This window comes from Cyprinodon variegatus, unplaced genomic scaffold (assembly GCF_000732505.1).
Source record: "Cyprinodon variegatus isolate N-32 unplaced genomic scaffold, C_variegatus-1.0 Scaffold1199, whole genome shotgun sequence".
NCBI lineage: Eukaryota > Metazoa > Chordata > Actinopteri > Cyprinodontiformes > Cyprinodontidae > Cyprinodon > Cyprinodon variegatus.
This window is the reverse complement of record NW_015151652.1, coordinates 1-12,875: the sequence shown is the minus strand read 5'-3', so window position 1 is coordinate 12,875 and position 12,875 is coordinate 1. Positions and strand designations below refer to the sequence as shown.

General features: G+C 37.6%; 1 protein-coding gene across 1 annotated transcript; it reads left to right on the top strand.

Moving 5' to 3' along the window:
- Positions 1–162: 162 nt before the first annotated feature.
- LOC107102085 (probable methyltransferase TARBP1) lies at positions 163–12,869 on the top strand (the record flags this gene model as incomplete). The annotated part of the gene is made up of 24 exons (XM_015401250.1): positions 163–1,154; positions 2,362–2,459; positions 2,549–2,618; positions 3,926–4,074; positions 4,172–4,224; positions 4,326–4,423; positions 4,494–4,629; positions 4,714–4,810; positions 5,747–5,836; positions 5,915–6,062; positions 6,145–6,408; positions 8,498–8,595; positions 8,926–9,084; positions 9,164–9,390; positions 9,491–9,716; positions 9,831–10,019; positions 10,108–10,307; positions 10,378–10,449; positions 10,531–10,651; positions 11,905–12,015; positions 12,094–12,243; positions 12,315–12,401; positions 12,491–12,690; positions 12,788–12,869. Coding segments are annotated over exons 1-24 (4,020 nt in total), but the record flags the coding sequence as incomplete, so codon positions are not given.
- Positions 12,870–12,875: the final 6 nt, after the last annotated feature.

Sequence of the window (12,875 nt, the reverse complement as noted above, 5' to 3'; positions counted from 1 at the left end):
TTTTTTTTTATACCATTAAAATCTGGTAGTTCTATATGTAGAGATTGTTTGAAACAGTTAAAATATTTTTGTTTGAAGTGGTGGTACCAAATAAAGCAGAATCGTATTCTAATTCACTCTCGCGAGAGTTATAGAATACGTAAGCGGAAGTTTACATTCCGGTTTGGAGAAAACGTGCAGCCTGTGACATCTGTCAGCTAAAAAGCCGGTGGAAGAGTATCGTCTCCGAGCCTGGCTCCAGCAGCCAAACCCTGAAACGATGTATTCCGCTTTAATTAACGCGGTTCTAAGAAGCTCTCCTGATTACGACCTTCTGTTTGAATCTCTGTGTTGGCCGGAGGACTCATTGCCGCAGACGGAGCTGGTGGAGTCGCTCACGGCTCTTATAGAAGCTCTCGCACCGTCTCTTACCATCCCGGATTTGGCTCAAGTTACATTGACAGATGCAAAAAGAAGATGCATTCATGACAAAATCGAGTCGATCATCTGGTCGAAATGTCTTCCTTTCCTCCGCAAAATCTCAACCGAATCAGGGGGTGAAGATCGCTGCAGGCAGGGCACCGCCGCAGTCTGCAGATTACTCGCTGTCTCTGTTTCTGTCTGCGATCAAAAAACGTGGACAAAAGTGGTTTCTTCAACCCTTCCTTCCTTACAGTGGAGTCCAGAGGAGGAGCTGTCTGGAGCACTGAGTGTGAATGTTGCTGCAGAAGTCCTGGCAGCTCTCATGCCTCTTCCTACAGCGGATGAAGAATTCACACTCAGCATTTTAAACTGTGCTCTGTCCTCCATCCCATCGCTCCCCGATAATCTAGTCTCCAAAGTTACAGTCAGGGTGATTTTAACTCTGCTCAATTGCTTCAGTGATGTAAGATCAAGCTGCTTCGCCACTCGGATCATGGACGCTGTTTGCAGCTGGCACTCCTCTGAGCGCTCAGCGGCGGTCACACAGCGGGCCCTGCTGTGTTTCACCGTCCTGTTAGACCACCTTCTAAAATCACACACAGTAACATCAGACACACGGTTCTGGACACTCGTTCAGGACGGACTGACCCACGGGGACAGTGTGTCACGCAAAAGGGCTTTGTACCTGCTGAAAAGATGCGTGGCGCTTTCTGATGAGGAGGGATTTGATTCCTGCTCTACATCAGAGGAAGGTAACATAGAGAACCACAGACTGAAATGGTACAAAGTTGGATTTTATGGCTTAACTGCAAAGTAGATCACAGGCTGTTAAGTGGAGGGACAAAAATTATCTTTTTTTTTTTTCTTTTTTTTTTAAGAAAAAAGGTTTGAAAAGAATGAGACCTTAGATACCTACGAAAGAGGATCAGGGCAACTGAAAATGTTTTACTGATTTTTAAATTTTATTTCAGTATAATGTCAGAAAAAAGTCAAAATTCAGACTTTAATCGCAGAATTCAGACTTTAATCTCAGATTTCAGACTTTAATCTCAGAATTCTGACTTTAAACTCAGAATTCTGACAGCTAACAAACATGGTAGCATCAAGCTGTAGCCATGTCTGTTTTATAGACTAAACTAGCTCTCTTGTTTTAATCACCTCATGCTTTTCCATTAATGAAATAGCATCACTGGGGACCCCTCGGGCACGTAAAAAGTCGCCTAATTTTGTCATTTTCCACCAATGTGTTTCTGGCCCTCTCAAACAACTCACATCTTTGTCAGTGAAGCTGAGTTCTCCCACATCTCTTCCTTCATGGTGCCCATCTACATTTAGATCCACAATTCTGAGATTAAAGTCAGAATTTCACTTATTTATTATGCTTTTACTATTAAGCTTTATAACTCCAAAAATATTGAATCAGTTGTTATAATCATGGCTTGAAAGTAGGGCTGAAACAATTAATTGGATTAATCGTGATTAATTGATTAGTGAGATAATCATCAACTAATTTAGTAATCAATTAACCATTTAGTGGAGTACAGAGACTCTACAACATGCCTTCAGCTTACAGAGCGACCCACTTAGAGCAGCAATTTAACCATAATTGTAAAAAAAAAATATGTACGGTAAGCATTTTGCATTTAACATAAGATTTCAGGAGCCTTTGGCTATCCAATGATTAATTGATTATTTAAAAAAAAAAAGTATCGACAGATTAATCAATTTGCAAAATAATTGTTGTTGCAGCCCTACTGTAAGTAGATCAGTTACTCGGTGTTAAGTAGTCTTCTTACCAAATACTTTTTTTCATTTGGGTAATTTCATTAAAGGCTACTTTTGACTTAAATGAAATATGATAAAGTAGTGCTACTCTTACTCAAGTACTATTTGTGGGTTCTCTACCATCCTCTGCTTACACTCCACATAAAGCTTGGCTTATTAAAATGTTTTTTGCAGAGGAGGCGTTGTTTAATTGGGCCCCTGACAAGAGTGGACTGCTAAGAGAGTTCTGGGAGGATTACACGCTGGTGATGGAGACGCTGGAGGAGAATCAGGTTTCAACTCTTTTACTGTAGACATTATTGTTTCACAACCTGTTTTTATGGCCGAAGTATAACTGTTTCTTTTTTTTCTCCATCTGCAGGTTCATGTTGTCCGCCCAGTTTTAAACAGAATAGACACTTTAATTCAAGCAACAGCGAATGATAGTGAAGGTAAACTGAAAGTTTGTAAATATTGTGTTATTCTTTTTTTTTTTTTACTAATAACTTTATATTCTTTTTTTTTCAGGCTATCAGTTTTTTCCTTCACTAATAGGGGAAGTTAAACCAAAACTAACAAATCTTAAATGTTTTGTCAATCCTGCTTTCTTAGAGGTTATATAAAGAATATATCTAAGTTCCTGAGAGTTCACGGTATTTTTAAAAAAACTCACAGAACAGTTTGTGTACTTGTACTCCAGAATTTGAAGAGTTTATTTTTTTTTTTTGTCATTGTGACAGATTGAAAAAAAGTTAGAAAGTGCACAAAAAGCTTTCCAACAGTAGTTTTGGATCAATTTAAGCAAACCTTAACTCTTAAGAGGTTTTTGATTTGTGACCCATGAAACAGTTTGTGTATTTTTTTTTAAAGATGTAACTTTTTTGTAATTATAAAAGTTAGAAAAAAAAATCTGCAAATAGAAAGCCTCTATTTTATTTCTCTCTGCGACTTCAAATTCACAGTTACAAGCACTAATTACATACCTTTAAAAACTCTTAGAATAGAATAGAAAATCCCTTTATTGCCCCAAAATGGGGAAATTTGGGTGTTTACAGCAGCAAAGGTTATAGTAAAATGGGCAACTTAGAAAAGTGTGTAAAAATAACAGGTAGGAAATTACATGGAGTACCAACTATTTATAGTATTTAGAGTATTTATAAATTCTCTACATACATCAAACTGGTAAAATCAGCTAGCATGTCCAAACACTATAATGAGTTTGTAGTGGATAGTGAGCTATTTAAAATAAATTGCCTAAATAATTTAAATGTGTAGACTGTTATTCAACGTGAATTTTCTAAATTAAGAATGCTGGAGATTGTTAATGGATGCCGGCCTGTTTTGATTAGCATTGTTTGGTGGTTTATATTTTTTGTTTGTTTAATAGTATTTCCACTTTGCATTGTTTTAGAATTTTTTTTTTATGTCCTCACGGGCTGCCGTAGCTAATGAGGACAAGCCCTATAAAAGCTGGTAGAATCATTGTGCCAATGACTGAAATAAACAGTGTTCCCCAGTGAAAGCAGCGAGTTACATTTTGTTTAGTTGTTTGTATTGTAAGTTTATGTTTTGTATTCTAATATTTGTATATGTTTAAGTTTCCATGGTGACTAAGGAAACTGTGGTGACTGTGATGATTATGGTGGATCCACATCAAAGAAAATAAAACGCTAAATGAACCCATTGGGACTGGCTGAGGGATTGAAGTGCTGGGGAGCTGCTACAGAGTTAAATGCTAGTTTGTTGACCTGTGTTGCAGGGTTAGGCCTGTTCCACCCCTCCTGGCTGCTGTGTGTTTACCAACGCATGTTCCACAGTGAGAATAAATCCTTGATGAGAGAAGGAGTGTGCCATCTGCTTGAGCTACAGGTTCTAAGGCAGTCAGCATTTGCTGCGGCATTTTCTCAGGTATTTGCTACAAGGAAATTCTAATCATTATTACAAATTAACCCCCGTTGACTTTCTTTCTACCTTAAATCATTTCTGTGGTGCATTGCTCTCGTAGTTTGTCGTCGGTCCCTTTATGGATGTTCTCTCTGAAACATCCCTTTTCTGTAGGTGAGGATTTAAATAAAGTTTTCTTTAAATATCAATAAATCTGTGGACTATGTTTTTAACTTTTATTAGTTTTAAATAACAGCGCTTCTGGCTGTATGCAGGTCACCCGGGCAGAGTGTAGGAGATTGTCCGGAGCTGGCGGGTAAACTCCAAGTTTTCCTGGTCAACTTCTTCACGAGCCTGCCATCAGAGGACAGAGGTGCAGCAGAAGTAAAACACGTCTATGAGTCACATTTTCTTCTCTGTTTCTAACTGTTGTTGCTCTGTAGGTTGTGTTTTGCTTCAGCTGATTCAGCAGCTCGGATCAAAGCACTGGTGTGCAGTACCACTCCTCTTCATCTGCCAGGCTTTGTCCAAACTCCCTCAGAGTCCTCTGCTGAGGAGCAGCGGGCTCTCTGCTCTTCGGTAACTTATTTTCTCATTAGGATTGTCTTTGGAACACATTATTTTAGGTAAAGAGGCTAATTCAGTTGATGATGTGGTTTCCAGGGAGGTACTTCGCTCTACTATGATCACCCATCAGGTCCTGCTGAGAGGAGCTGCACAGTGTTTTTTACTAAAGAGCACCCTTTCTCTAATAGATGTGGTGAGATGAAGATCAAGTTTGTTTGAAATAAATGTAACATCAACAAAATGATGGTGATTATAAGAGAAACATTTTTATTTTAAGGTTTACTAAGTTTTTAAAAACAGTTTGCCTAAGTGGGATTAATATGACATTTTAGGTGCAATTGCAGTTAGTTATTTGTATAAAGATAAAATGGTTTTTCAGTCAAAGTAAGCATAAAATTAATTTTATTAATTTTTTATGGTTAAATTATTTTTCAAATTTGGTGTAAATATTTTCTTTTGCTTATAGTGCTAATAAATGTTTTATATGATAATTTTCTACATTATTTGTCTGATTTTCCCTGTCAGAGTTCCAACTTTGTGTTTTTTTTATAATTATTTGTTTTATTTAAAGATATAGGGGTCGATTTCATTCCTTTTTTTTTTTAAAAGACCAGACCTCTCCACTTAAAAAGAAATGCTCACGCACAACCCTGTACCGCTCCCATGAGGGAACACCTTATAAATGAGAGATCATGCATGAACCCATTTCTCCTCGTTCAACTCTGTTTTAAAGTTCCTGTTTGCATCGCTGATACAAGCCCACTTTCCAAAACAAGATTAGCAATTTTTCCACTATGTCAGACTCACCACTAGTAAGTGAAAATGCAGACGAGCACGTAGGACATCCTTACGTAAACGTATCACCAGAATGATTGACAGTTTGAAGGACCACTTACTTTAATTATCCTCCCCGGGAAAAAAAAGTCCCCCACTATGCCTTTAAGACTTGAAATAATCTGACTTCCTGTGTCTAATTTCTTCAATGCATTTAAAAAGTTACTAAGTTTTTACATTGCACTGATTTTACTCAACTTAATAATTCCTGTCCTTAAATAATATTGCTAAATTTAATGATATAAGTAAGATTAGTGACATAAATTCTCTAATAATCATGTTTTTATTATCTCAGAGTGAAGTTACCAGAGATGATGTGTTCAGTTTCCTGATGCATTTCCGTGCTGATGAGTCTTTGTGCAGAGGGACAACACTATGGAATGAGGTTTGCTCTTTTAACGCTCATTCAATCAAAATATATCCAATGCAGAAGTTGCAATAACTGATTGTTACTCCACATAAGTTGTGCATCTGGTTGTCGGAACATGATGGAAATTTCAAGCCCAGAATTCTGGATGGTGATTGCGTCGATGGCCCAGCACAAAAAGAAACAATAAGACTCTATGTTCAACAAGAAGTAATCGTTTATCTTCGTGTTCCAGCAAGCACAGGTGAGGCTTGTGTCTTACTGTATCTGTAGATGTGATGTGTTTGCAGATGATTCTAATCAAAGTCTGTCTTTCTCATGCATAGGTCAGGCAGAAAGGTTACCTGACATTAGAGAGGCTGATAAGTTGGCCAGGGCCATTCTGCTCTGTGTGGACATGGAGAGGAGGGAACTGAAGAAAGATGCCAGGGAAACTCTGAGGTCATTGCTGTCTCCACTACTGGACACCCTGAGCAGAGTCTACACCAATATCTACCTGCCTGTCCATAAGAGCGACAAGAGTCTGCAGCTTATGTTAAGACTGTTGCAGCTCAGCACAAGGCCACGTTGTCAGCAGCAAGGATTGGAAGGTTTGCATTGATACAGCAGTCAAATATCCACTAATGTTGGTTTTAACACAGTAAATGGAATTCATACAAATATTCGATTTAGATAATTGAAGAACAGTCATTTTTTTCGCTGTTGGGTCCCTAGTGTTCTGAAATAATAATGTAAAATTGATGAAAAGGAAAAAAAAAATACTCTGTCTGACTAAAACAAATGTTTAGCATTCAAGAGGTTTTGGGTAAAAATCTGTCAAAGTGTAAAAACAGGGAAAATGCCATATTTCAAACATACTCAAAGAAGTTCGTCAAACAGTGATTCTGGGCGCTTAACATTTTTTTCAGGAAGTGTAACTCATCTTTCATCAAATACATATTTTCCCCAAATAACCAATAAAATCTTTTAGCTGTAAAACAAATCAGGTAGTTTATGTTTCTATAAGCAAGCAGAAGGTTCCTGATCCTTCAGATTAGGACTTTTGGATACCAGATAGACAAGTTTACAAAGTTTGCTTATGGAAGCCTTTCCTGCTCTAACTGTTTTTCTTTTATTTGTTATTGTGGATAATTAGAGCTGGAATTGTTTTTCCCTAAATAATCAGAATCAGAATTACTTTATGAATCCCTTGTGGGAAATTCTTTTCTTGCAGTGCAACCATTTACAGAAGAGAGAAAAAATAAGATTGTAAGTACAAATAAGATATAAGATTTACATTAGATAAGGATTACATTATATACAATCAACAGTATTTACAATTTTCAGTACTGCTCAGTACTAAATTACCAATATTGCACATGGTCGTGTTATTAGACACAATAAAGTAATTAAATAAGAAGTAATGAAATTAAAGGACTTTCAGATCTGCAACCAGTCTTTAAATTAAAGGTATTATGGAGGATTTTTGAAAACGCTTACTTAGCTCTCTACTTTAAAAAAAATAAAACACATGCACAACCTTGTACCCGCACCCGAGATGAAAAGTCTATTAAACCTGTGCGAGAGCATGTATTTCTTCTCATGCACACTCTTTTTAAAATTTTCTGTTTGCATCGCTCATAGAAGCTTACTTTCCAAAAGAAGATTTGCAATTTTTCCACTATGTCAGACTCACCAACGGTAAGTGAAAATAGGGACGAGCACGTAGGACGGCCTTACGTAAACATATCACCAGAATGATTGACAATTAGGAGGACCAATTATTTTAATGATCAAATGATGAGCAAAACAGCTTTGATATTAGTGCTAGATGTTTATAAGAATTCAACTTAAAGTGTCTAAAACAACAAAAAATAAAACTACAAAGTGCTGGAAGAGCAGAAGACAAATTAGACTTCTCATCTGTCCTTTTTCTGTTCAAAATTGCTTTGGAGCATAGAAATTAACAGACCAGAATTACAATAAAAGTATTCATACAGTGAGCCAAAGATAAGCATCTGTCCTATAAGGTGCCAACACGATATGCTACGCCAGCAGCAGCTTAATTCCTATCATTAGAAAAAACGCTTACTTAGCTTCCATGTTTGCAGTAAAAGGAAAACGTCATAAACGATGTCATCTACATCAGCTGATATAATTACTGTGTGTAAAAATGAATAATTACTACCTGTGTCTTTTGACTGCTTAAAGCTTAAATGGTGCCTATGGATCAAAGTAGGAGGAAATGGTCTTTAAGGGGAAAACATATTTAAAAAGATATAGATATATAACATCTTGGTCTATTCAGAAAAGGTAAAGGAATTATTATGTTTTTTTATTATTTAAAAACAAGAAAAGTTAGCTTTAGCAGAAGTTACAGCCTATGTGTTCTGAATAAGCTAAATGTAATAAAAAAAAATGATTACTGAAACAACCACAATGATACTAAAGTATTAAAGGCCAATAATATTACAGATGGGGTCTAAATGATGATGAGGAGAGGAATCAGTGCAAAACATTTTGGTTTGTACCAGCTAACACTCACTAGACTAAGCATTGTCTATAATAGGTCAGAGGGCATAAAAATGCAAATAAAAAGAAAATGCTGCCTGTTAAAAGAATCAGTAACCTATTGGTGCATATTTGGGGTCTTTTTCTTATTTTGATTACAACTCTTTTTTTGTGTGTGTGTGTGCGCAGAGGACGATTTGATGTTGGCCATTGAACAAGCTGTTGTTGAAGTTGTGGATCCAGTCCAGAATTTTATCCTAAGGAGGCTCTGTGGGGAGCTACAGGAGGTAATCCCACTGTGAAAAAGTATTTTTTAAATTAAAATAAGTACATTGAGGAGGTAAGTGAGGCACTTTGCCAATGAAAAATGACAATTTAGATTTTTAAATGAGAAAATAACAATTGCATTGTCTTATTTTAATGTAAATAATAATTTAATTGGCAAATCATCTTATTTACCTACTAAGGTTAAGGGTAAGTAAAATAACCCTAACCCTTAATTGAAGACATTTTTATGTATTTCTAGGTGGTTTTTGCAGTGCAGGAAGCAAAAAGAAATTCATAATTTTTCCTCCTTATTCACAAACCCAGATGTCTGCGTTTTGCTTCTTCCACAGCTCTTTGACGTTGAACGGGCTGATCTGTATCTCTGTGTCCTGAAGCAGCTGGCTGCACTGAGCAGCTCTCTACCTCATGGCTCTAAGAACATTCATCAGTATGCTTCGCCTAAACTCATCATGTATAGCCTTTCAGTGTTAAAAAAGCCAACCCAGCAGGTACGCAGTTAAATATATGCTCCCCGTCATCAGGTTTGCTGCTCAGTAATTCAGCACAGACTGTTTTATGTTGTTTTAGATCCCCTCTGTTGCAAACCAGGTGTCTGAGGCGGTTAGTATGGCATCTTTGGCTGCTGTGTGTGATCTGCTGCAGCAGGGAGGGACTAACATGTCATCAGAGACTGCCTCTGCCCTAAAGTCCCTCAATGATTATTTCTACACTTTTGACACTTCTACAAAATCTCAACCATCTCTTAGAAACATTAATAAACGTCTGATGAAACCACAGCTGTTAGATAGTACAAGGTTTGTGGAAAGTCAACAATAGAGTAAAATCATATTCATTAAATATCTAATAAATGTAAGACTCCCAGATTTAGAAGATTTTTCCCTTTTTTTTTAACAGTGACCTTGTGACTCAAGGCCTTCTGCAGCAGGACTGGGGGCGCATTGCTGCCAGCTTCCTGCGGGACCAGTGGGTTTGTCTAAACTTCCTGATCAGGTCTGTAGGGATCCCCAAAGTGTCTGAGACCCTCAGGGCTGCTCTGAGCTGCAGCGTTGAGGCTCTGGCTCTGCTACCCAGTGACCTTGTCCTGCCTGTGTTGAACTTTATGAACATGGCGCTGCCACAGGTGAGTCTCACCACAGCAAGAATGAATCCTGTCGGATCATGGAGGAGTTCTAGAATATTTCAGGATGGCTTCCCTTCTCCTTTATGACCTGATCTGGTTTGTTTTTAATCATAGCTGGTGGACGATGAGGAGGATCTCTGTGTGCAGGCTGTCAATCTGAGTTGGGAGCTTGTACAGGGGCTTAGCAACAATGCTCATGACTTCTGGCCAGCCTTACAAGGCTTCATTTCTATAGCCTTCCAACATGAGCTGCTGAAGCTGAACCATCAGCAGGCTCCAGCTCTGACCGCAGCACTGAAAAGGGTGAATTACAGTTGGACAAAATAACTTCATCTTCTGTTATCCTCTACGGTTCTATTTCACATGTGGTTAAATGCTTGTTTTTTTTTAGATTTTTACGGAGGTAGTGGAGCTGTCTCAGTCAAAAAGTGGAGTACTTGGTGTCCTAGTTCAGCACTGTACTCAGACATGGCTGCCCGGTGAGGGAGGCAGCAGTGAGCTGGCTGATGGGATTTTTTCTAGCGTCTTTAACCACCTGGATATAGTCACTGAGGCTTGTCTATATGGACCAGTGTTCAGGAGAGATCAACGGTAAGTCCAAACAGCTTTCCCTTCCTGTTCCTTTATCTTCTTTTAACTATTATATGTGTGTTTTTTAAAGACTCATCCAAGATGTCCAAATATTCGTGGAGCAACTTGGTGAAAATTGTGCAGCTAATGTTGCAGTTGCTAGGTGAGTCAAGATGTGTAAGTTAACATGAACCACCACTAGAGGTCCCTCCTGGTGTGCTAATAGCTGTTGTGCTTCTCTCAGTGATAACAGGGACGATCAGCTACCCCGCACATGTGTGCTGACCTTCCTCAGCCGCCTGGATCCCTGTAATCAGCAGCATCAGAGACTCATAGAGGAGTTAGTGGTGGAGTTACTGAGAAAGGTACTCGTTGAATAATGGGCGGGTCGGTAAATGCTGCATCCATGTAGGTTCCTTTATGCAATTTCTTTTCATTTCTAATATTTTTTTTAACAAAACAGCTTTAAAATCAATAATAGACTCGTGACTCATTTGTTACATCCCACTTTTAAAATAGTTTTTTTTTCTGTTTTTTTGGTTTTTTTTACCTTAGACACATATTGATCCCTCATACTTTCATAAATACTGATTATTAACAGCAAGGTTAGACCTTTTTTTTGTGCAGGGTTTACTTTATATGTCCCTATAATTATTAACTTGAAATTAAATCAAATGGTCCTTTAAAATGACTTGATTTTGCTGAGCTTCTTTTAACAAAATTTTTTTTTTATTACAAAATGAACCCAAGGTTAAATTATTTAACATAATTTATCGCATTTTGATTGTTTTAAGATAATTCATTTCTAATGATTAATACAATTTTTGTTTGTTTTAGTTTTTTGACAAGAAGCTAATTTATATTTCTCTGAAAATGTCAATATACTACAAAGTGACCAGTCAAACTAATAATTTTCATTTTTAATCCCATTCCTCAAAAATCTGGAAAACTGAAATTGTATGTTTGCATGCAGTGAAGGGAAGCACATATAACAGAACAAGTACTTCCTCATCCTGAAAGGAAAAACAAAGTTTCATCTGTCTCCTAAAAGGAAAAAACAGAGCAACTAAGATAAATGGATGTTGATTTTCATGAGCCAAAAAACAAATATTATCACCATGCAGAGGAACAAATTTGCCTGCATACAAATTTCTTCCATTTGACAGGAAAAAAATGGAAAAAATGATTAAATAGAAAATGCAGTTTTCAGAGAGCTAAAACCTAATAAATGGTTTTGCTACTGCTGGGGACAATAACTTTCATCGAGTGTTAATAGGTGTTTTACATCTCCTTGAAGGAAGTTTTCTACATGGACAGCTTCTATTTAGATCAGGTCTAGTGGTAACAGACAGTAATCACTAAAACAATGCTGTCTAAAAATATGGTTAATCACAATAATTCCTATTTTAATGATGGGGTCTCATTAAGCCAAGCTTTATATAACCGTGTACTTCATAAATAAAATAAATACTTGGGTTATTTTTGTCCGGTAGTAAAATTTTATTTTATCTCAAACATTTGACCATAAATAGATCATCTGCAAGTGAGATAAAACCTTCATGGTGATCTATTCCAGCTATCAAAGTGTGAACTAATTCAGCCACCTCCATCTCCACAGGACAGCCTCATATCCAAGGCTAAAGTCCGTTACTATAGCAACTCCCTGCAGCATCGCATCAAAAACAGAGCATGGCAAACACTGCTACTGCTGCTTCCCAAACTCACAGAGGTGAGTAGAAAAGAGTTTCAGAGACATTTTTTCTATAAATTTCAGTTTTAGGATCAAACCTTTTCTGTTTGTGTGCAGGAATTTGTTGCCACTCTGTTGAACAGCGTGTTTGAAGCTGGATTTTGTAGCAACCAGCCTTCTGTGAAGTACCTGATTGAATGGATGATGATTCTCATCCTTGTCAAGTATCCTCATCATTTGGACAGATTCTGGACCTGCTTCAGCTTTGTGAGCTCATTTTGTAGATAGATAACCAACTGAATAAAATTGCATATTATTAATTCCTTTTTTCTCTGCAGGACCACGAAAAGACCAAGACCAGCATTTGCACCTTCCTGTCTGTCCTGGTACACATAAGTGTCATTATTCCACATGTTGAGGATAAAGTAAGGCCATCTTTATTTTACTGCTCTATATGACTGTGTTATTCCTCTGTGCTTATGTCGATTTGATTTTCCATTTTTTTCTTTTAAAGGTCGACCAGCTGCGTAAAGCACTGGACATCATCCTGCAGTCGTGTTTCAACCACAACTTTAGTGTGCGTCTGTATGCCTTAGTGGCCCTGAAGAGGGTGTGGAGCCTTGCAGAAAGCGTGACAGAGGGTGATGCCTTCAGAGGACTGTCGTCTGTGGTGACGGCTTGTCTGAACCAGGCTGAGGCCATGCAGAACTCTGGGTTAGAGCTCAACACCTGCAGCAGGCTTGTTTTGTAACCGTTACAATGAGCTTATTTTAAGATGCATTTGCTGTTTTGTTTTTTTTTTTCCTCTTAGAAATGCCAACAAGAACTGGCTGAGGATTCAGGGGCACTTCTTCTTCAGTGCTTTTCATCCCATCCGGGATTATAGTCTGGAAGTAGGT